We start from the raw sequence: 24,002 nt of genomic DNA, 5'->3' as shown, positions 1-24,002 counted from the left end.
CTCATAAAATCTTATACATTTAGAGTTAGGAAACACTAGAGCATAATAAATATCAAGCTTTAAAATCTAAAGCAATCGATTTCTAAGTGACTACAGATTGAAATTATTCATTTTCCTTTAGAAATATCAAATTATACCTAGATTTGTGATATTCTACTCAAGTTTCTTTTCTTTCTTTTTTAAAATTTATTTATTTATTTATTTATTTTTGGCTGCATTGGTCTTCGTTGCTGCGCATGGGCTTTCTCTAGTTGTGGTGCGTGGGCTTCTCATTGCGGTGGCTTCTCTTGTTGCAGAACACAGGCTCTAGGGTGCCCAGGCTTCAGTAGTTGTGGCTCACGGGCTCTGTAGTTGTAGCTCGCAGGCTCTAGAGTGCAGGCTCAGTAGTTGTGGTGCATAGGGCTTAGTGGCTCCACGGCATGTGGCATCTCCCTGGCCCAGGGCTCAAACCCGTGTCCCCTGCATTGGTAGGCAGGTTCTTAACCACTGCGCCACCACGGAAGTCCCTCTACTCAAGTTTCTTTGATATAATACTTCGGAATTCTTCACATTTAAATGTGAACTATTACTTCCATATTTTGTGCCTAAGTAATGACAGTATTTTTTGAATGTAACTAATCTTTTGATAGAGACCAACCTGCTTACAACCTATCAGTATATCCTAAAGTGCCCAAACTATTTTGAAAATCAAAGTATAGTTAATGTATCTACAAAATGGAAATAATATACCTGATTCATTAAATTGATGTGGGGATGAAAAGAGAAACCATATGAACAGCACTTAGTCCCATTCCTGGCACACAGAATTCAATAAAGTAATTTGGTATATTTAACAGACGTTCAAATCCTGGCTCCACTAAGCTAATCACTGTGGTATCTTGGGCAAGTTATTGATCTCTTTTGGGCTCACTTTTCTACCCTGTAAGATGGGAATGATAATAATACCTGCCTTATAATGTTGTTCTACAGAGAAAATGAGATAATTAAAAAAAAAAAAAAAAAGGCACTAAGAACATAGTCTTGCTCATATAAAAAGTGCTCTATAAATGTTAACTGCTATTATTAACAGTACATTGCCATGGTGGGCTGGAGGTGGAATTTAAGAGCTGCAGATAGATTTGTGATATCTACCACAGATAGATTGTGCGGGGGGGGAGGGCCAGAGAAACTGCCAATTTCAAATTTCTACCCAGATTAAGATTACTGCTGGAAATAATTATGCGAGATTGCTCTCCTGAAGGGTTTCAACCAACGTTTTTCCACTGTCTAATGGCTTCTAGCATTTGGGGCGGGGAGGGGGGGGTCATTCGATTCTGAGAATTTGGTGAAAGCTATATACCGTCCCAGGAAAATGCATAGCCTTTGCACACAATTCAAAGGGATCAAGAGACCTCTTAAACTCTCCCTCCTAGATAATGAGCCCCAGACCTAAGCGGTGGAGACGGGCCTTCACCCTCAGCCCTGACCCTGACCCAGAGCCTCCGAACCGTAACCAAAACAAAGGAGCTCCGCTCACACAGCACCTACAAAAGCACCCACGCCCCGCGTTCCGCTGGGCAGAGACCAAGCTATACCCCAGGACCCGGTCTGCAGAACAAGGGGTGGAGAACCGTGGGCTCTGGATAACCCCCAGATTTTATCACGGCCACCAGACACTTCCAGGAAAGGGTCCAACGTCAATCTAGAGAGCTGTGTTTGAGACAGGGTGTTCTTGAACGTTCTAGGAATCCACGGGAAAGGGGGAGATCCTGCAGCTTTCACTTAGGCACCCAGAATTCAAAGTAAACATCCAAGAAAGGTTACCGCGGCCAGAAACCCACCGCCCAGTCATCCTCAGGAGCGCGGGAGCAGCGCGAAGGTCTCTTGGGGCTTGTAGTCCCCCGCTTGGCCCTCGCCGCGACGCCGGAGAGCCAGGCAGCGCCCAGGGGACTACAACTCCCAGATGGCAGCGCGCCTCCCCGATGCCCACAACCCCACATCAAAAGAACTGGTCCAGAATTGCACCCCTAAACCCAGTCTTCTTCTCTCCACCAGGCAACTATAATTCAGTTCTATGGAGTAAACCTGGGGACCCAGGGGTGGGGATCGCCTTACCGTCTCCAAGAGGCAAAGCCGCGTCAACGCGCGCCACCGCCATACTTCCCGCTTGCTAATAATACCAAGCAACCGTCCTCCGACTGCTCGGTGGAACTCGTAGTCGGGAGGAAAAAGCCAGAGACTACAGCTCCCAGGATGCACGGCACCCAAACGGCCCAATTGGCTGCCTGCAACTAACGATGAGAAACCCGGGTTAGAATCTGAGCCAAAGTGAGTTTGGGAACCGGGTCAACTCCCTTGTTTGGCAGGCAAGCAGGCTATTGTTAAGTGATCATTTCACTCTCTTTTCTAGGTGTTTTCGAAATTTGACACTTTTACCATCGGGATGATTATAAGGTCACTACTCAATACAGACCGAATTTGAGGACTCATTGCTAGAGACTTCTAGCAATGGGGGCTGTCCCTTCTTTTGACAATTCTGAATAAGTGAGAGTGTTCAACTCTGCTATAGGCGATTTTGTGAGATAGTCAAAATAGAAACATTTTATTTGAAAATTTAGCTTAAGCATGTTGAGATAGAAGCTTTTATACAGTATTTTTAAGTGGTTATTCTTGAATAGTTAACAGAACTTTAGACCTGGGAGTATATTTAATAGGTATAAACCCAGAATTTTTCCAGAGAGTATACAAAAGAAGTTTACAGTACAGTCTCCAAACTCAAAAATTACACTGCCTTGCTGGAGAGGAGTTCATAGCTATATCAAAAAGCTTACACTTTTGACACAACTATTACATTCTAACTAGTGTGATTGTAGCAATGAACTCAATAAGCTTTCAGGGAATGGAGAAAGAAATAGAAACTATAATCTTCAGAGAAGACTTGAAGGAGGAAGTGAAACGGAGCTAAAGCTTAAAAGATGGGTAGACTCTAAACAGTTCAGGATTATATAGAAGACGAAAAGACAGTACAGGCTGCAGGTGGAGGCAGGTGGTAATGAAACTAACCTGATAGTACCACACAATGTAGAAAGGGAGCTTCCAATTTCTACTGCCCACTCCTTCATTCCTCTTATTCTGAATTCCCCTCTTTCTGAAACAGCAGTGTCCAAAATCTCTGATAATTTCTGTTTGAACAAAATCCCCATAATTCACGCTTCTAGGTTTCCAGGCAATTGATTCTGTGAGCATTCCCTCCTTCCTGAGTCCTCCTCCTATCTCTCTGACTACACCTGCTTCAATTCTTTTTTTTTTTTTTTTAACTCTGTTTCCCACTGTTTTAGTCTGAAGACAAATTTCTTAACTCTGAAGAGGGAATTAAGACTAGGAATTTTTTTTCTTCTAACCAAGAGACCCCTTACCTAGAAAGTACAGTCTTACTTATATAGGTGTAAGAACAAAGCAAGCCTAAATTCTGTCTCCTACTAACCTTTGTTCCCTGGAACAGCTGGTGAGGACTGAGGCGAGTCTCCAGCTCAGGGAGAGAGAAAGGGTTTACAATTCTCTCCAATTTTGCAGGGTAATGACTTGGGAGCGTTGGTGGGGGTGGGGGGGTCCTGGATGCCCAGAAGGTACCTGAGGAGCACAGCTACCTGCAAGTTTACATCAATAGCAGAACCAGAGTTTTGTCTGGTTTGTCTGACCTGGGATCCTGAGGAAAGGGCCAAAGGATTCTCTTCATGGGGTTAACTGAGTATAGTCATAGCTCTTAGAGTGGCCACAGATCCTGGGCACAGTCCCACATGCCCAAGTGCGCCAGCATCCCTTTAAAATCATACCATGGAAACTTTTGTGCTTCAGATACAGCTTTTGCATCTAAAATCAAATTGCTACACTTTAACTAAATTGCTTCATTTTGTGTATATGTTAAACCGTGCACTGCACACTCTGATCAATTTCCAATCAGCCTACTAACCAACACCATGAACTTCTCAACAAGGTAGCATTTTTTGGCAGGCTCAGGCCCCACAAGAGACTTTCCCTCCTGTCAGCACAGTGTACTTGATCTCTGCAACAGCTGATACCCCTGACTCATCTTTCCCATCTCTAATTCATCTGCCCACTGCTACTGGCATGATCTAAGTAAAACAACACCTTTTATCATATTAATCCCCTCCTCAAAAACTTCCCTCTTGAAATTCAACTTTCCAGGGCAACCATAATCTGGCCTCACCCTACTTCCCACCATTCATTCCACTAGTTTTCACTTGGTGCTTTTGACTGAGGGAATGACAAAATGATACTTGTGTTTTAGAAAGGTTAAACTGCTCATGAAACAAGGATGAATTGAAAAGTAGAATAGTGGCAGGAGACTGTTGTAATAGTGGATGGTAACCTTTAACAGAGCAGTTTCAGGAGAGTATTATGTACAAGTTTAGATAACATGAAGTTAAGAGACTAGGTAGACAGAAAACTGGAACAACATTTTGGATAGTGCAATTTATCTTGACAAAATAAAGGAGATTTTCTAATTAGGATGAAATCTTATGTTTGAAAGAAGTAAATATAATAATAACTTTGAAGTTTTAAAGTTTTAAAACTAAGAAGTTATTAATCTAAAGAATTTTGACACTAAAGATTTTGGAAATGTGCCTTTTTTTTACAATAAAGTATTTTATATGATTTATGTGATTTTTTTGTGATTTATATGAAGGTTTAGGTGTACAAAATCAAAAGTTTTCTTCTCTGGTTAGTATTCACTGGTAGACTCTTATGGTCCTGCTCTCTTATCTATGACCTGTGACATGGATGGAGAGACTACCAACTGTGAAAAAACAGTTCATGGGTGTCAATGAAAAAATTAATCAACAGTCGACCTAAGAAAGAAGTGGAAAATTTTATTCCAGTCAACCTGATGATTGTAACCCAGAAAGCTCTGAGGACTATTCTGTCCATTAGAGGTCAAAGCATGGTTATGTTGCAGGAAGGGGGACCTCCTCCAGGGCCTGAGAGAGGGCTCTTGTCTAACACTTGGAAATGAATTGTCCGAGGAGACACACATGCTGACAAAGCAGGAGACTTTATTGGGAAGGGGCACCCGGGTGGAGAGCAGGAGGGTAAGGGAACCCAGGAGAACTACTCTGCCATGTGGCTCGCTATCTCGGGTTTTATGGTGATAGAATTAGTTTCCAGGTTGTCTCTGGCCAATCATTCTGACTCAGGGTCCTTCCTGGTGGCGCACGCATCACTCAGCCAAGATGGATTCCAGCGAGGACGATTCTGGGAGGTCAGTAGGACATGTGGACTTGTGTCTCCTTTTGACCTTTCCCGAATTCTTCCAGTTGGTGGTGGCTTGTTAGTTCCATGTTCCTTACCAGGTCCTCCTGTTTAAGATAACTCATGCAAATGGTTACTGTGGTGCCTGGCCAGGGTGGATGGTGTCAGTCAGTGTTTCCCCTAAAGTTATATAAGTTTTTGAGACAAATTAGGTATTATTGACAGTTTACACAATCCAGATCTACAGTACAAAGCGAGTACTTTGTACTCACAGGGGGCCATCATGGCCCCTTACAAGATTAAGAGGGAAGGTTATCTTCTAAGGAGTTGTGACCTTGTGTGAGATTAAGAAGGAAGGTTATCTCCTAAGGACGTCTGGTTAATGCAGATGCACAATACACCCTAAAGGGGAGAGAGGAGGCCCAAACAGGCAGTGAAATTTTTATGTTTAAAATTTCTTGTCTTGCCATAAAATATGAATTTTATTTCATCACGGGTTATCTAGAAGTCCCAAATGAGCTTTAACTTTCCTCATTATTATTTATCATTATTTAATAGGTGTTACACACACAATAATAAAAACCAAACAGTGCACAAGGTTATACACATAGTTTCAAGTGTTTTGTCCCTGCGCTTATCTAGAAGAGGAGATGCAGCTCTTTCAAATTACCGAAGTAGTCTGTAAATCAAAAAGTTTAGAACCACAGTGAAAGAATTTCAGTAATAAAATTTACAACAATATTTGGATGGAGGGGCTAACTATTCTGCCTTTTTTATTTTTTATTTTTTTATTTCTGGCTGCATTGGGTCTTTGTTGCTGCACGCAGGCTTTCTCTAGTTGCAGCGAGAGGGGGCCACTCTTCATTGAGGTGCACGGACTTCTCATTGCGGTGGCTTCTCTTTTTGCGGAGCATGGGCTCTAGGCGCGCCGGCTTCAGTAGTTGTGGTTTGCGGGCTCTAGAGCGCAGGCTCAGTAATTGTGGCACAGGGGCTTAGTTGCTCCGCGGCATGTGGGATCTTCCCAGACCAGGGCTCAAACCCGTGTCCCCTGCATTGACAGGCAGATTCTTAACCACTGCACCACCAGGGAATCCCCTACCTTATTATTATAAGGAGGTTATAGCTGGGCTTCTGTCTAGAGATTAGTGCTGAACAAATAGGAAGCTCTCTCTGGGAGAGGAAAATAAAATAGTTTGGGGGAACCAGTGAATGATTGTCTCCACTACCCCTCTGCATGTAAACTACCAGCCCACCATTCTCCAAAGTAGTGAGATTTCAGGAAGGCGAACAGAAGAGTCTTAAAGAATTGATCCCAAATAGCATGAAATGTCAGGGCCAAAATAATTTAGAAGAGTTAGCCATCTCAAGATGAGATACTAAATATTTTATTTTATTTTCCCCCATATACCATATCAGCTAATATCTGAGAAAAAGAAGAGGTGAAAGTAAAAATAAATTTCAAGAATAAAGCCACTGTCACATATATACAATGGAATATTACTCAGCCATAAAAAGAAACAAAATTGAGTTATTTGTAGTGAGGTGGATGGACCTAGAGTCTGTCATACAGATGAAGTAAGTCAGAAAGAGAAAAACAAATACCGTATGCTAACACACATATATGGAATCTAAAAAAAAAAAAAAATGGTCATGAAGAACCTAGGGGCAGGACATGAATAAAGACGCAGACCTACTAGAGAATGGACTTGAGGACACAGGGAGGGGTAAGGGTAAACTGGGACAAAGAGAGTGGCATGGACATATATACACTACCAAATGTAAAACTGATAGCTAGTGGGAAGCAGCCAGATAGCACAGGGAGATCAGCTCAGTGCTTCATGACCACCTAGAGGGGTGGGATAGGGAGGGTGGGAGGAAAGGAGATGCAAGGGGGAAGAGATATGGGGATATATGAATATGTATAGCTGATCCACTTTGCTATAAAGCAAAAACTAACACACCATTGTAAAGCAATTATACTCCAATAAAGATGTTAAAAAAAAAAAAAGAATAAAGCCACTGTGAAATAGTTTTCCGGTGACTTTGCCTAACTAACTGGGAAGAAGTTGACTTTTGTTTAAAAGAATAATAAAGGAGGGACTTCCCTGGTGGCATAGTGAAGAGCGCAGGGGCCCGGTGTTCGAGCCCTGGTCAGGGAACTAGATCCCACATGCATACCGCAACTAAGAGTTCGCACGTCACAACTAAGGAGCCCACATGCTGCAACTAAGGAGCCCTGTAGCCACAACTAAGACCCGGTGCAACCAAATAAATAAATAAATATTTTTTTAAAAAAAGAATAATAAAGGAATCCTTGACAGCTTTATTTCATCATCTCTTTTGAAGTGCTTCTAAAAGGCAGTGAAACCTATATAAGTGATTCATCATATTTCCAATTGAAAATTAAACGAATGTTTAAATAAAAAATTGTAATTTTAATTTATATTTGGAAGACTCTGAGTGCTTAAAAGCTCAAAAATTTCATCTTTATAAGAGTGGTAGTTTTACTCTCTACCCCACCCCCCCCAACTTGATTCATTTTTTAAAAATAAGTGGTGTAGGGACTTCCCTGGTGGTCCAGTGGTAAAGAATCTGCCTTCCAATGCAGGGGACTTGGGTTTGATCCCTGGTCGGGGAACTAAGATTCCACATGCTGCAGGGCAACTATGCCCGATGCCACAACTACTGAGCTCATGCGCCTCAACGAGAGAGCCCGCGTGCTGCAGACTACAGAGCCCACATGCCCTGGAGCCTGCGCGCCACAACTAGAGAGAAAACCCACACGTCACAGCTACAGAGAAGCCTGTGCACCACAACTAGAGAAGCCCGCGCACGGAAATGAAAGATCCCGCACCCCTCAATGAAGATCTTGCGTGCTGCAACTAAGACCCAATGCAGCCAAAAAAAAAAAAAAGAAAAAAGTGGTATAATGGTTAATTTCATGTGTCAACTTGGCTGGGCCACAGTGCCCAGATATATCATCGAACATTATTTTGAATGCCTTCTGTGAGGGTGTTTCGGGATAAGATTTACATTTAAATTGGTAGACTTTGAGTAAAGCAGATTGCCCTCCATAATGTGGGTCAGCCTCATCCAATCAGCTGAGGATCTAAATATAACAAAAGACTGACCTCCCCGGAACAGCGTGGAATTCTCAGGCAGTCTTTGGACTTGAACCGCAACACTGGCTCCTTGCCGAGTTTCCAACCTGCCAGCCCACCCTGCAGATTTTGGAAACCCCAGCCTTCACAATCATGTCAGCCAGTTCCTTAAAATAAATCTGATTATTATATATATATATATATCAGTGAATTATGTGTCTCTCATATATGGCATACACCAGTGTAGCTGATATAAGTGATCTAACTACAGTAATTATCAGAATAGCTTTCCTACACAGTTGCTTGTGCACAGAACGTTACACAGGTTTTCAAACCTAATTTAATTTGCAAAAAATAATCTCCAGGGACTTCCCTGGTGGTGCAGTGGTTAAGAATCTGCCTGCCAATTCAGGGGACACAGGTTCGATCTCTGGTCTGGGAAGATCCCACATGCTTCAGAGCAACTAAACTCATGAGCCACAACTACTGAAGCCCACATGCTCTAGGTCCCATGTGCCGCAACTACTGAGCCCACGTGCTGCAACTACTGAAGCCCAAGTGCCTAGAGCTCATGCTCCGCAACAAGAAAAGCCACTGCAATAAGCCCTCGCACGGCAACAGAGCAGCCTCCGCTCTCTGCAGCTAGAGAAAGCCTGAACGCAGCAACAAAGACCCAACTCAGCCAAAAATAAAATAAAATTTTAAAATAATAATAATAATCTCCAAAGGCGTCTAAATATATCTTTAGATTTTCTCTTTGTCCTTCAGGATATATTTTCTATTTTACAATAATGCAGCATGCACCAACTTTAAAAAAATGTTACTGTAAAAATCTTAGACAATACAGGCAAGCAAAAAAGTAAAAATAACAATCTTCCATAATTCCCCTACGCAGAGATAGTCACTGTTAACATGTTGTGTTTCCTTTTAATCTATTTTTATCTATGGGACTATATCTAGATTCCCTGCCTCCCGTATTTTTTTTTTAACAAAAATGGATATATACTGCACATAGATTTGAGACTGCTATTTTCAGGTAATATGTTTGTAAATTTCCCTGTGACCTATTTTTGGTTATCTCATGCACTTTTAAGAAATTTACCTTTTCTTCCTTTCCAGTTAAGAGAGGATATTATTGAACAGAAATATATAAAGTATATTACTACACTGAGGAATTCAAGTATATGTGTTAACTTTTTCTCTTCTGAAATTGTACTTTCAAAACTTTGAAATCACTAAGATTTTCACATTTATCTACAACACAAAGTCTGTAATACAGAAGGAATATTAATAATCTCTTTAAGCTAAAATACAAATTCCCTTGGGACTGACATATACACACTACTGTTCTTGCCTCAGCACAAAAGAATTCGGAGATGAAGTGATAGGTAAGAAATGGATTTATTTAGAAAGAAACACACTCCACAGACAGAGTGTGGACCATCTCAGAAGGCGAATGAGCCTCGAAATATGCTGTGGTTAGTTTTTAACGGGCTGGGTAATTTCACAGGCTAATGAGTGGGAGGATTATTCCAATTATTTCGGGGAAGGTGTGGGAATTTCCAGGAATTGGGCCACCGCCCACTTTTTGACCTTTTATGGTTGGCCTCAGAACTGTCATGGCGCCAGTGGGTGTGTCATTTAGCATGCTAATGTATTACAATGAGCATATAATGAGGCTCAAGGTCTACTGGAAGTCAAAACTTCTGCCATCTTGGACCCAGTTGGTTCTAACCAGTCTTTGTCATGTCCTATGGCTGTATCATTGTTTTAAAGGTTGTGCCCTAATCCCCTTCACTCCTGTTTCACTACTATATATAAAATAGATAACCAATAATGACCTACTGTATAGCACAGGGAACTCTATTCTGTAATGACCTATATGGGAAAAGAATCTAAAAAAGAATGGATATATGTATATGTACAAGTGATTCACTTTGTTGTACACCTGAAACTAATACAACATTATAAATCAACTACACTCCAATAAAATTTTTAAAAAATAAAATAAAATATAAATTTCCTTCCATGGGGCTTCCCTGGTGGCGCAGTGGTTGAGAATCTGCCTGCCAATGCAGGGGACACGGGTTCAAGCCCTGGTCTGGGAAGATCCCACCTGCCGCGGAGCGACTAGGCCCGTGAGCCACAATTACTGAGCCTGCACTCTGGAGCCCGTGCTCCGCAACAAGAGAGGCCGTGATAGTGAGAGGCCCGCGCACCGCGATGAAGAGTGTCCCCCACTTGCCGCAACTAGAGAAAGCCCTCGCACAGAAACGAAGACCCAACACAGCCATAAATAAATTAAATTAAATTAAATTAAATTAAAATTAAAAAAAATTTCCTTCCATGAAATAATAAACTCAAATGAAATAATAAATTCAAACATCTACTTTACATAGATATTCTCTAGCAAAGGTTGGCAAACTACAGACTATGGGCTGAATCCAGCCTGCTGCCTGATTTTGTACAGCCTACAGCTAATATGGTTTTTACATTTTAAGTGACTGGGGAAAAAAATAATAGTAATATTTTATGACACATAAAATTATATGAAATTCAAATTTCAGTGTCCATAAATAAAATTTCATTGGAATACAGTCATATTTATTTACCTATTGTCTACAGCGGCTTTTACACTACAATAACGGAGTCCTCATGACTGAGACCATATGTAGCATTCTTAGCTCTTATTAGTGCTGCTACACACTACAAATCACAGTAACACATTTTTACTTGACAGCATTTCATGTGCCATGTGTATCACCATACTCTGACATTTTATTATTAGTTTTATGACCAGCATATACCTATCATGTCAGAACAAAAAAAGAAAATGGTAAGCTTAAAATATTCCATCTTTAAGATACTGTGAACTGCAGATTATTTTGTTAACAAATTAGATGGCAAAGCATTATGTTTATTATGCAATGAACCTATATGGTAAAAGAATACATGTCGACATTACCAGACTAAGCAGTCATCACAATATTCAAATCACAGAAAACAGAAAAGTTAGAAAAATTAAATAGAATATCTCATCATAGTAAAATTTCTTCACCAAAAAAAAAAAAAAAAAAAAGAGAGCTAGAGAAAGAAAATTAGGCTGCAACCAAAGTAATTTCCAAGTGGCTCATTTGTTAGGCAAGCAAGGAAAGTCATTTACTTATGGTATGTTAATTAAATGATGTTTGACTGCAGCAGCTGAAGAAATGTATCCAGAAAAAATAAACATCTTTAAGATCATTAGCCTTTAGGTAAGAACAGCTGCTTAAAGTGTTGAGAACACTGGGAACAACATCAATAGTCAATTTAAATTATTTAGTGAAGGCTAATTATTTTGAATCATTTTCCTTGGCTCTTAATGAGTTGACAGGTGTTATTGAAACTGCTCCTTTGTTCTGTTTATTCAAGGAGTCAATTTTTCAAGTGACTGAAGAATTAGCCTTTATGAATAGGCTGCATTGAACAGGTGAGAATATTTTTAAAGAAGCTGAGAAAACACTAATTCAATACACCTAAGTGAAATCTGTTTTAAAAAGTAGAAAAAGCCTTAGTTTGACAGATTTACAACACTTGTGAAAATGTAAGGTGTAAAGCCTATGGTTATAACATCATTGTATTATTAATTAGCAGATTCTTTGTGGAAAACATTTGAATCCACCATGTGTTGAGCCAGTGGTGTCAACAATAAACTTCATTTGTTCTTATGGGTTTACCATCATCAGCCCATGAATTTTTGTCAGAAATAACAGCTGAATATCCTGACTTGCCCTACCACACAGTGTTTGATGACTTACCAGTGGTATCGTTTTATTATTATTAATAATTTTTTTTAGCTCAGGGCCAAGATTGAAATTTTTTCAAATGAGAAGAACCTCCCTTAACCACTATTATGGAACACTTACTGAATGGATTTAGGATTCGTTTCTTGCTAATTTTGATCATGTGATGATGCTTCTTAACAAACTCAAGCTAAGCACAATGCAGCACTTACATGCAACACTTATTCTGTGGTAAAGTCATTTCAATAATCACTAACATTATTTGATTCAGAAGTTAAAACAAAAAGGAAGCTGTCCATTCTCAAACAAATTTGCCGTGGTTATATTTTTCGAGCTCAAATTACAGTTTTAGCAGTGTTGTTGAGACCTCAATGCAAATGCAAAGAAAATGTCTATGTTTCAAGACCCATTTAACTGTGCATTTTGGAGCTTTCACTTAACTTTCAATTGGAAATAATTAATCTGACATGCTAAAAGGAAAATATCAAGAGAATAGTCTAATTCTATAATTGCCTTCCAAGAGATTAATATGTTCAATTTAAATCATATGTCCTTGGATTGATGGCAGTATCTGTCAGGGTGAAAAGACATTTTTGAAAGATAAAAGTTGTAAAATCTCATTATAGATCAGGATTAACAGATTAATATTTGCAATTGATTTTGATGATAGGGAAATGTTAAGAGAAATGTTATCCTCCCCCTCCCCAAAAAGAATTTCATTCTTTTCTTTAGTAGATCTGTTTTACAAAAACGTATTCAATATTATTATATTTTAAATTTTGTCAATGAATATATTGTGGAAATTGGTTTTCTCTCTTGTTATATAAATACTTATATAAATATTCTCAATTTTGCCTCTTAGCCCATGAAACCTAAAACACTTAATATTTCCAAACCTCTGTTCTGGAAGAAATAAAATCTGAGTAGGAAATTAGCCAGTGAAAGGGAGGAAAGATTCCAGCCAAAGAAGACAGCTTGGGCACATGCGTGAGAACCAACAGAGTATGTGAACAGTACTAAGCAGTTATTGCATTCTGACTCTTATAAACACCATGCTTCGTTCCTCTTGCATTTTTGAGCCAATCGGTAATACCAGTTTCTTCCAGAAGATGGCTCCCTTCATTTAGCCAAAATTTTATTATGAAACATTTCCAACATACAGAAAATTTGAAAGAACTTTACAGGGAACACTCATAAACCCACCACTCTGATTCTCTTGTCAACATTTTATTATACTTATTTTATCACATATATATCCGTCTATCCCTCCCCTCCATCCATCTCGTTTTTTGATGTATCCCCCTATATACTTCAACAAGTATTTCATTAATTAGTGTTCAATATTTATTTAGTTTCTTGTTTTTTAAAATAATATTTACGGTAATTCCCTGGCGGTCCGATGATTAGGATTCCGAGCTTCCACTTCAGGGGGCACAGGTTCAATCCCTGGTCGGGAACTAAGATCATGCATGCCGCGTGGTACAGCCAAAAAAAAAAAAAAAAAAAAAAAGATATAAGGTAAAATTTACATGCAATTAAATACTCAAATCTTAAATGAACATTCACTGAGTTTTGACCAACTGTGTTTAATTAACCCAAAATCCATAAAGACACAGAACATTACCATTAAAACAGAAAGTTCTCTCATACCCTTTCCCATTCAATCCTTGCTCTCCCACCCAGAAGCAACCACTGTTCTGATTTTTTTTTCCACCATAGGTTAGATTTGTATGGTGTAGAACTTGATACATACAGAATCATACAATATGTACTTTTTTTTTGGTAAGGCTTCTTTCACTTAGCATAAGGTTTTGGGGACTCATGTTGACGTGTAAGTCAGTAGTTTATTCCATTTTATTTCTGAGTAGTAGTCCATTATATGAATATATATTATAGTTTGTCTATACATTCACATTTGATGGGGCACCGAGAGGGTTTCTTGTATGTATTATGAATAAAGATGATATAAACATTCTTGTATAAAGTGGGTTGTTTGTTTTAAAATTTTTTTAAATTACAAAATAATATAGGTGGTACTTATTCTTCCTATTTTCAGGATTGAATTGTGGGACTTAAATCTTTCAATCCCAAAACACTTTATAATTGTTTGAAATTTTTATCATGGAAAAGTAATTAAAAGAGTACATAACAGGACTTCCCTGGTGGCACAGTGGTTAAGAATCCACCTGGCAATGCAGGGGACACGGGTTCGATCCCTGATCTGGGAGGATCCCCCATGCCGCGGAGCAACTAAGCCCGTGCGCCACAACTACTGAGCCTGCAGTCTAGAGCCTGTGAGCCACAACAACTGAGCCTGCGTGCTGCAACTACCGAAGCCCACGCGCCTAGAGCCCGTGCTCCACAAAGAGAAGCCACCATGATGAGAAGCCCGTGCACCGCAATGAAGACCCAACGCAGCCAAAAATAAAGAATAATAATAATAATTTTTTTAATTAAAAAAAAAAGAGTACGTAACTATATAGAGACTATTATGATGAGCTCTCCTACACAACACCCAGTTTCAACTACTATCCACTTCTGGCCAATCATTTTTTTCATCCATGCCCTTACCCACTAGTCCCTCCCTCAGATTATTTTAAGGCAAACCCAGCCATCCTGCTATTTTATCTGTAAATATTTAGTAAGTATCTCTAAATATCAGTATAAGAACTCTTTTTTTATTAAACACAGACAGTACAATTACAATATCTAAAGAATTAACAGTACATCTTAATATCAAAAATCCAGTCAGTATTCAAATTACCCCTATGGTCTACCCAGCTTGGTTGTTCAAATCAGGCCTCAGTTAAAATTCATATGTTGCAATTAATTGAGGAGGCTCTGAAATTTTTTTTTTTAATTTTTATTTATTTATGGCTGTGTAGGGTCTTCGTTTCTGTGCGAGGACTTTCTCCAGTTGTGGCAAGCGGGGGCCACTCTTCATCGCGGTGCACGGGCCTCTCACTATCACGGCCTCTCCTCTTGCGGAGCACAGGCTCCAGACGCGCAGGCGGCATGTGGGATCTTCCCAGACCAGGGCTCAAGCCCGTGTCCCCTGCATTGGCAGGCAGATTCTCAACCACTGCGCCACCAGGGAAGCCCTTAAATTTTTTTTAAACTATAGGCAGAGCCAGCTTCAAGTTGTGCAACCTGTGCAGTCACACAGGGTCCCTTGCTCAGGGGTATCCCATGCTTGGAGTTTAATGCTCTGCAGTCGCTGTCTTGAAAGTCTTAATAATCGTATCCTTGCATTTGTGTTTTTTAAGTGAAGTGTAATGGGACAATAGAGCATGTGCCTGGGGCTTGGCACCTCAGCTCTCTTGTGGGCCCACTCCCTGCAGCCTCCTCTCTTTCTAGGGATGGGTTCCAGAGGGCCACTGGTTCTACAGTCCCTTGACTCACTCCTTCCCCTCCCCCTCAGCTCTCTCCAAAGCAGGCAGCACCATCATGCATTGTGCCAGTTTGATATCTACCCAGGAGGATGGTGGAAGGAGATGGCTGGCTGATCTTCCCAGCAGCACTGAGGCAGTCTGTTGGTCCGGTGCCTCTAAGGAGGGGGACCTGAGAGCAGGTGGGCCTGGAATGTTCAAGCACAATGTCAAGTCACAGGGCAGGACCCTGGGCACCTATGAGGGGCTGCACTGGCCCAGCGAATGTCCGTGCCTGAGAGAACATGAAATTAAATAGCAATTGAAAAAATATCATGAAAGGTCGAGAGATAGATTGCAGAAGAAAGGAAATACCTTATTTTAGTACTTTAAGGACATCTTTTTCCTGCTTTTTGACAAAGGGACCCCATACTTTCATTTTACACTGGACCCTGCAAATTATTTATATAGCTGGTTCTGTTCATTCGTTCTTCTCTCTCTCTCTCTCTATTTTACATGATGTTGAAGAAATTAAGTCATCCTGTAGATGCCAATTGCAACCATGTGGAGTCATTTCACATGTTCCTCTGTCCCCTATAATGTATATAATTGGTAGTTAGATATGAAAACTTGAAGACATCATAGTTAGCAATGTCCTCCAGGTGTCAGCAGAGTCTGGCTCAGCTGCTGAGCACCACCTCACTTAGGTCATGAACTCCCTGGGTCAACCCACATCTGCTGACTAAGCAAGGTGGGGGTATAAAGAGAATTGATCATTTGACTCAAAAAGGGATACTGTGACAGGCAGAGCTCCTGGCAGGGTTGACTGAGGTTTAGTTGGGCCAGTAATGCATTTGCCTTCTTCTGCCTAACACTGCTTCCTCCTTCCTTTCATAGGACCTGGTCCCTAATAAATACCTTTTACTCTAAACATAGTTTCAGTAAGTGCTTCCAGAGAAGACAGCCTGTGACAGTAGGTGATGCTATCCCACATATTCTACTATCACCTATAGATCCATTACTCCTAAAATACATCCTATTCCAAACACTCCTCTAACTTGTTTATCTTTCCACTACACAGCTCCACCTTAACATCCTGCGGGCATCTTGAACTTGGTCTTTCCCAAACTGACCCTTTCCTCACAAACACGCTCCTTCCTCTTATCTGTCTTCTTTTGACATATGATACCGCTATTCACTAAGTCTCCATCTTCAAATTTTCCTTACCTCCTGCATTACCTATTGCTATGTTAACAAATTATTCCTAAAACAAAGTAGTTTAAAACAACAAACATTTATGATCTCACCGTTTTTATGGGTTAGGAATTCAAGAGGGTTTACCTGGGCGGAAACTGGAAGAGCAAGAAACATGTTCTACCCCAGAGCCTCCAGAGGGAGCACAGATGGCTTGACTTCAGCCTAGTGATACTGATTTCAGACTTCCAGCCTCCAGAACCATAAGAGAATACATTTGTCATGTTTTAAGCCATCACGTTTGTGGTTATTTGTTACAGCAACCACAGGAAACTAATACAGCAGGAGACTATGTATAAAAGGTGAAGAAACAGTGAAGAGAATGCTCTGTTCTCAGGAAGTATATAGAGGCCCAGAAAAGCACCAATTTTGGAGTGAAGCTGTGTCTTTTGCCTATGAAAGAGAAAGGATAAAGTCTGCAAAAATTTATGAATGGTGTTGGAAACTGTGCTTTATGACACTATATAAAATGCTTTTAGGGGTTTCTGTATAATTTCTTCTTATCATAAGAGTGTTTTAACACAATGTAAGGTGTGATACATACAGAGTGTTATAAAGAACCCTGAAATGCCAGCTCCAGGAAAGAGTAAAAGAGCTAAAATCCATAAGACCGAGTTTCCTACTTTTCCTCCACGGAGCTAGTCAGACCAAAAATAATTTCGAGGACCGACAGAACAAAATCTTCCTAAAATGCTTGGGAAGGGACTATAAATTCTGGGGTTCTGTGAAGTAAACAGATCCAAATTCCTGCAGGTAGATCTTGGCTCCACCCTCTACTCACATCCAGCTGTGCCTTGTGGAGCTTGTAGAAGCCAGGACTATTCCAGAAAGATTTTTTTTTAAGTGATCAAACTATTTTATCACCAGTAATTTAAAACAAAGAAAGTTAGAAGGATGTCAGAGTCAAGTTCAAAAACTATGGAAGCTGAGGTATCCATCTGCCTGTAGTCTATTTAGACAAGGTCTTCTAAGTATACCAGACACTCTCAACAGCTGGTCAGAGTTGGTCAGGCTGTCAAATTCCTTCCCTTTGCTTCTTTGGTTTTTCAATTCCATTCAGAGCTCTGTTCATTCGTTCTTGAGATTGTTTCCAACATATGTGCAGCTTTCTTAATATCAGTCAGCCACCTTGTTGGACTTTTCAAATCTCTTCAAGCACCTACTTGCAGAACTTTTTAGGGTGAGTTGCATATATAGAGAGTGTCCAGAAGAGGGAAATTTCCTACTCCACCCATTTTGAGTTCTTGTGGCTGGACTAATAATAAAATCAACACACAACAGATTAACAGCAGAAAAAGAAAATTAAACAAATTTAATTCATGTGCACAGAGGTCTCATAGAAATAAGTCCTAAGTAAGAAGTTGCAAAAGCAGGCAGCTTTTATATTTTTTAGACAAAGGAACAATAATTAGTAAGGAATTTAAGCAAAGTTTGGGCTTTGGGTAGTAAATTAGTAAAGAAGTATCAAAGTTTGTTTATACAAGCTTCTGTGCCCTGAATTCCCTATCTCTGGTGATAATGATGTCTTCCTATCTTCTGGTACAGTACAGCGAGAGAGTATGAGAGATTTATTTCCTGCTTTCAGGGGGACAGAGAGGAAGGTCAAAGTATCCCTCTTGCACCTACCAGTTCTTAAGTAACCTGAATGCAAAATATCCACTATGCCATTGAGGCATACTTTGGAGCAGCCTGACAGTGGGCTCCAACAACAGCATAAATCGATCATTAGATTTGTTTCCTAGTCAAGTACTCCAGCCTCCCACACAATTCAAGGATTGTCTTTTGCCACTCCCCATCATTTGCTGAAGTACCGAGCATTACAGAAGGGGTCAAGCGATCCAGGCATCGGCCTTCCCGGTGGGCCGGGCAGAGCTGCCTTCTCCAGAGAAGGGCTTTACCGTTTCCTGAGCAACCACCGGCCGCTACCCCCACACCCCCGCCACTAGGTAGCAGCCGGCAGCCTGGCAATCGATCTCCTCCGCCACCTGCAGTCGTCATCTGGCAATGCTTCGGCGCGTACTTAATAGAGATTTTGTAAACTGAATTAATGTATGCAAATGCTTTAGCACGAGTCCTGGCACACAGAAAGAGATCACTCAACAAACGTTGATTATAATTAATGCAAAACGCCATGAAGCACAATTCCATTTGCACGGCCTCAGAGACAGTTCAGATGTCCTTATTTTTTTGCAAATGTGGAAACTATTACAATTTAATTTTGTTAGTTAAGGAAATGGGCCAGCACAGAAGGCAAACTATGATTTTAGGTTTTACCTAAGGGGTATTCATCTATGCATCACTAAACTATAAGAGCGAGGGGAGAGAGGAGCCTCTTCTCTTTACCTCACGTTCCCTGCAGTAGGACGTAGCTCTAGGAGAGACGACAGAATGACTCAGAAAGCAACTGCCTGCCTGTCCCTCCCTTCCCGCCTGTAGAGCCTTAACGGCCTCTAGCGCCGTTACTCCAGAGGGAGCCGGCAGCCGGGGAACTCTAGACTTTTCGCCCCGGCGAGGTGACGTCATCACCGAACGCCGGGGTTAGGGAAGAGAATTGTGGGAGGAGATTGCTTTCCCACGACCTTATAAGGGCTCTTCCCATGATCCTTTTCCTTTTTTTCGCCATCTTTTCTTCTCGCCGGCACTAGCAGCAATGAAGTAAGCAGGAACCGTACATCCCAATCCGCTTGCATCTTCGGGCCAAGGGCCTCTCCGGCATCCCAGGCGTGGCTTCTCCTTTCCGAAGATATCCCCCACCCCACCTGATGGGCTTTCGCTTTTCGTTACAGGGTCGAGCTATGCAGTTTCAGCGGGTACAAGATCTACCCAGGACACGGGAGGCGCTACGCCAGGACCGACGGGAAGGTGAAAGGCCGCGTGGTCTAAACGCACCTTGTGCTTCTAAGGAAAGACCGGCCTCATTCAGTCTAGGCGGGATCCTTCACCACATCACTCTTGGTCCCTGAAAAGCTTGTTCCGGGGATCCTGTGTGCAATGAGTGTTAGGATAAGAAGCCTCTAAGGAAATCAGTCTTGAGCTTTGATCGAATGTAAATCAGGTCGGAAGTTAGGAGCTTGTGTAACCTTAATGTTCCAGTGTAAAGGCAGTGGGCCACCGGGGTATTTGGCTATTTTATGGGCACCAGGTCCTCTTGGAATCTCGGGAGGGACAGGAGTTAGATGCCTTCCAGAATTTGACACCCAACTCTGCGTTATGAACTTAGGTTTGTCTGCTCGAGAAAAGACAGGGCGAAACGCAGAGACAGTTTCCTGCCAGTTCTGTGATACAAGCCTTTTGGTCTGTATGGGCCTCAATTTTGTAAAATGAGAGGATAGAATTAGAATGTTAATTTACTAATAATTTCAAGCTCAAGACTCCTACTTTGAACTTGTCACGACAGGTTTTCCAATTTCTTAATGCAAAATGTGAGTCGGCATTCCTTTCCAAGAGGAATCCTCGTCAGATCAACTGGACTGTCCTCTACAGAAGAAAGCACAAAAAAGGACAGTCGGTAAGTGAAATGCACTTTCATTTTGTTGAATCTCTGAGCATCATTTACTGCTTTTTAAAATTGAAATTAAATGAGACAGTATGTGAAAGTACTCCTAACTGTAAAGCATCAAACAGTGAAGTGAAAATGATTGATATAAAGACTGCCTCCTTATACATCTTAGGCTCACAGTAAAAATATCGACTTGAAATTTGAAAGCATCCCCCTTCCAGAGTTAGATCAATTACATTAAGCTCACTTGGGTTATAGCTCACCATGGAAGTGTTTAAGATGTTCAAGTGGGTGGCAACTAAATAGTTCTATGGAAACTTGGTATTGGTTATAACGCTTATAGAATTATTCCCAATGTAGGTATCATATTGTGGAGTCTTCCAGCATGTTAGTTCTTAAAACTGGTTGTGTTTTTTGAAGTGGTCTTTTAGGCTGTTGAAAGAGATTTTTGAGAAAAGGTTTGAGTGCCATGGCAAGAGAATTAGTATTCAGGAGGCTTGTGAATATTTAGTGATATTTTCACCTCCTGGGTGAAAGACATGGCTAGGTATTATGGGAGTTCAGAGGAAGGAAAAATTCTAAATAGGGGGATGTGACATACCCAGTAGGATGGCCATTATCCAAACGGGGGTGGGGGTGGGAGGAATTACAAATGTTGGTGGGGATGTGGAGAAATTGGAACTCTGTGCATTGCTGAATGAAGATGGTGCAGGCACTGTGGAAAGTGGTTTGGCAGTTTCTCAAAAAGTTAAAGAGAATTACCGTCATGTGATCTAGCAATTCCATTTCTAAATCTGTATATATGCAAAAGAATTGTAAGCAGGGACTTAAACAGATTACTTGTACACTGATGTTCATAGTGCTGTTATTCACAATAGCCAAAAGGTGGAAACAACCGAATGTCCCATCAGTGGATGAATGGATAACAAAATGTGATAAATACATACAGTGAGATATTATTCAGCCTTAAAAAGCTGACAAGCCTGACATTATGCTAAGTGAAATAAGCCAGACACAAGAAGACAAATATTGTATGATTCCACTTTTATGAGGTACTAGTTGTGGACATATTCATAAAGACAAAGTAGAGGTTACCAGGCAGGACTGGGGGAAAGGTGGAATAGGAAGCTATTATTTAATGGGTGCAGAGTTCATTTTGAGTTAGGAAAAAAGTTCTGGAGATGGAAATTGGTGTTTGCACAATATTGCAAATGTGCTTAATGCCACTGAATTATACACTTAAAAATGCTTTAAAATGGTCAACTTAATGTTATATATATTTTATCACAATAAGAAAAATATTTTTTAAATGGATTTGAGGTAAGAAAAATATAAACAGGTAAATACTGGCATTTTCTACAATAAAATATCACCTCTGTAAAAAGTTTAAAGTATTGGTAAAACAAGCATTTTGGTTAACCACAAATGTGCCCTCTTTCCTCCATATGTCCTGTTTAAAATTTTTAAGATATTTTGCATATCCCTGCTTTAATAAATAGTTTATTTTTTCTTGGACTTAGAGATGCATGCAAGATCTTTTTCCTCATAAGCACTGTAGCATAGGTTCCAGTATAGAATCTGCAGCAGATGTTTGAATTGTACTGTCTTGATTCCCAGACATTCCCTAACATTTGGTGGCTTTCCTGTCTTAAATCATCTTCTAACTTGACTATTTCTCCCAGTGTCAGTACTTGGAGTAAAAACAAAATAGAGTTGAGGTTTGATAATTTTTTTTCCAAAAGCACATTCTTAATCATCAACAGTCTTGTTACGATCACTTTTAAAGTACTATTCAGTTAACTTCCTTAGAGTTTAACTTTCTGTCTTTCTAAATAAAATAGTAAATAATGGCCAGGATTTGTAATAGATGGTTTAACCAATCCATAATTGGAAAACTTATCTGTGTATTGCAGCATTTTATATATAGATCCTTTAAAAATATATATTTGTATGTATATTTCATTTCAAATAATTGCATGGATTATTTTTGATTGATTTTTTTTTTTTTTTTGCTGCGCTGTGCAGCATGTGGGATCTCAGTTCCCCAACCAGGGATTGAACCTGGCAGCGAAAGCCCAGAGTCATAACGACTAGGCCACCAGGGAACTCCCTGGTTGAATATTTCTGTGGTCTGAATTGTGTTCCCCCCAAAATTCATATGTTGAAACTGAGCCTCCAAGGTTATGGTTAGGAGGTGGGACCTTTGAGAGGTGATACAGTCATGAGGGCAGAGCCCTCATGAATGGGATTAGTGCCCTTATAAAAAAGGCCCGAGAGAGCTCATTTGCCCCCTTCTGACATGTGATATTTCATTTCTCCCTGACATTCATGAAGCAAGGTTGCTAAGTGTGGTCCCCATCTTTTTGTTCTGTAGGAAGAAATTCAAAAGAAAAGAACCCGCCGTGCAGTCAAATTCCAGAGGGCCATAACTGGTGCATCTCTTGCTGATATAATGGCCAAGAGGAATCAGAAACCTGAAGTTAGGAAGGCTCAACGAGAACAAGCTATCAGGTGAGGAAGCTTTCATTATGAGCATTTCAGCTATTGGAATGGATTTTAGGTTATGTTTGGGTTTATAGGCACAGGAATCAATCTCACGTTATTTTGTGTTGTGTTACTTGCATCTGTATAGGAATTGTCAAATTGTAAATACTCATGTTTAATAATACAGAAGTTTATACTGTAGTCTAAATGATTTGTTGAAATTCTATATGCAATTATAAAGATACTATACAATTTGTAACAAATGTTAAGCTGACTTGGTGGTTAATGACATTTGTTAATAAATCCTTGGGATTTATCATACAAATAATTGCAGGTGGGGAAGGAATATGTTAATTCTACTTTTCCCAAACACTATCCTCCTGTTAATAAGCTATACCCTTAAGGAGTAAAGTGCTTTGCTTAAGTTATTTTTAACCCAACAGGGCTGCCAAGGAAGCAAAAAAGGCTAAGCAAGCATCTAAAAAGACAGCAATGGCTGCTGCAAAGGTAATTGTGGGATTGTCTTGGATTTCTCATTTAAAGCAACAGAAAGATTTATTTTTAATCCAAATTGTGGTAAATGAAAGTTTCAGTTTTCTAAGGGATTTAGTGCAAGGCTCTAATGGAAATGATGTCCATAATTGATTTCTGAGTGAGTGATTCAGGTCTCCAGAGAGGTCCCTTTGCTAAAGCCAGATGAGTATGTTAGTGCTATATAGAAATGGGAAAGGGGAAAATAAACGTGTTTTAAAGTTTATTTTGAAATAATTCTAGATTTTCAGTAAAATTTTCTATAATTGTACAGAATTTACCCAGCTTTAACAGTGTTAATTTCAATAACCATAGTAAAAATTTCAAAACCAAAAAATTAGCATTGGTCCTTTTTCTGTTCTTAGGATACAATTCAGGATCCCACACTGCATCTAGTTGTGTCTCTTAACTCCTTCAATCTGATATCTTTGTCTTTCATTTATTTTTCTTATAAAGGTGGACTTTATAATATTAGGAACACAGATAATTAGGAAAGCAATCTAGGATACAAACAGAATCTGGGCATAAGAGAGCAGTGATTGGGGGAAAAAAAACAAAACAAAACCCCACATGGAATAATGCCACATAACATGTTGTCTTTTTACAGGCTCCCACAAAGGCAGCACCTAAGCAAAAGATTGTGAAGCCTGTGAAGGTTTCTGCTCCCCGTGTTGGTGGAAAACGCTAAGTTGGCAGCTTGGATTTTTAAATAAAGATCTGACTATAACTAGAT

At 40.1% G+C, this 24,002-nt stretch overlaps 2 protein-coding genes across 6 annotated transcripts in view; one reads left to right on the top strand and one right to left on the bottom strand.

Moving 5' to 3' along the window:
- CEP97 (centrosomal protein 97) overlaps positions 1-19,214 on the bottom strand; it is a 53,412-nt gene extending 34,198 nt beyond the window's left edge. For 3 of the 5 annotated variants that reach the window (XM_082392078.1, XM_082392076.1, XM_082392079.1), the window contains exon 1: positions 2,095-2,220. In XM_082392078.1, coding sequence (XP_082248204.1) covers positions 2,095-2,137 — 43 coding nt within the window. In that variant the 5' untranslated portion in view covers positions 2,138-2,220. Of the gene's footprint in view, positions 1-137; positions 2,046-2,094; positions 2,221-13,512; positions 13,591-15,606; positions 15,711-16,842; positions 18,011-19,098 lie in introns of those variants that run through there. The other 2 variants (XM_082392075.1, XM_082392077.1) reach the window with 2 other exon arrangements.
- A 56-nt stretch (positions 19,215-19,270) lies between these two features.
- Positions 19,271-23,996, top strand: RPL24 (ribosomal protein L24). The gene is made up of 6 exons (XM_082392244.1): positions 19,271-19,410; positions 19,542-19,617; positions 20,153-20,263; positions 22,629-22,765; positions 23,182-23,245; positions 23,877-23,996. Exons 1-6 carry the CDS (start codon positions 19,406-19,408, stop codon positions 23,955-23,957), a joined length of 474 nt encoding a protein of 157 aa, XP_082248370.1. The 5' UTR covers positions 19,271-19,405; the 3' UTR covers positions 23,958-23,996.
- Positions 23,997-24,002: the final 6 nt, after the last annotated feature.

This window comes from Balaenoptera borealis, assembly GCF_965194805.1.
Source record: "Balaenoptera borealis genome assembly, chromosome: 5".
NCBI classification, from domain to species: Eukaryota; Metazoa; Chordata; class Mammalia; order Artiodactyla; family Balaenopteridae; genus Balaenoptera; species Balaenoptera borealis.
The sequence above is the reverse complement of the archived record's forward strand: the minus strand, read 5'-3'. Positions and strand labels throughout refer to the sequence as shown.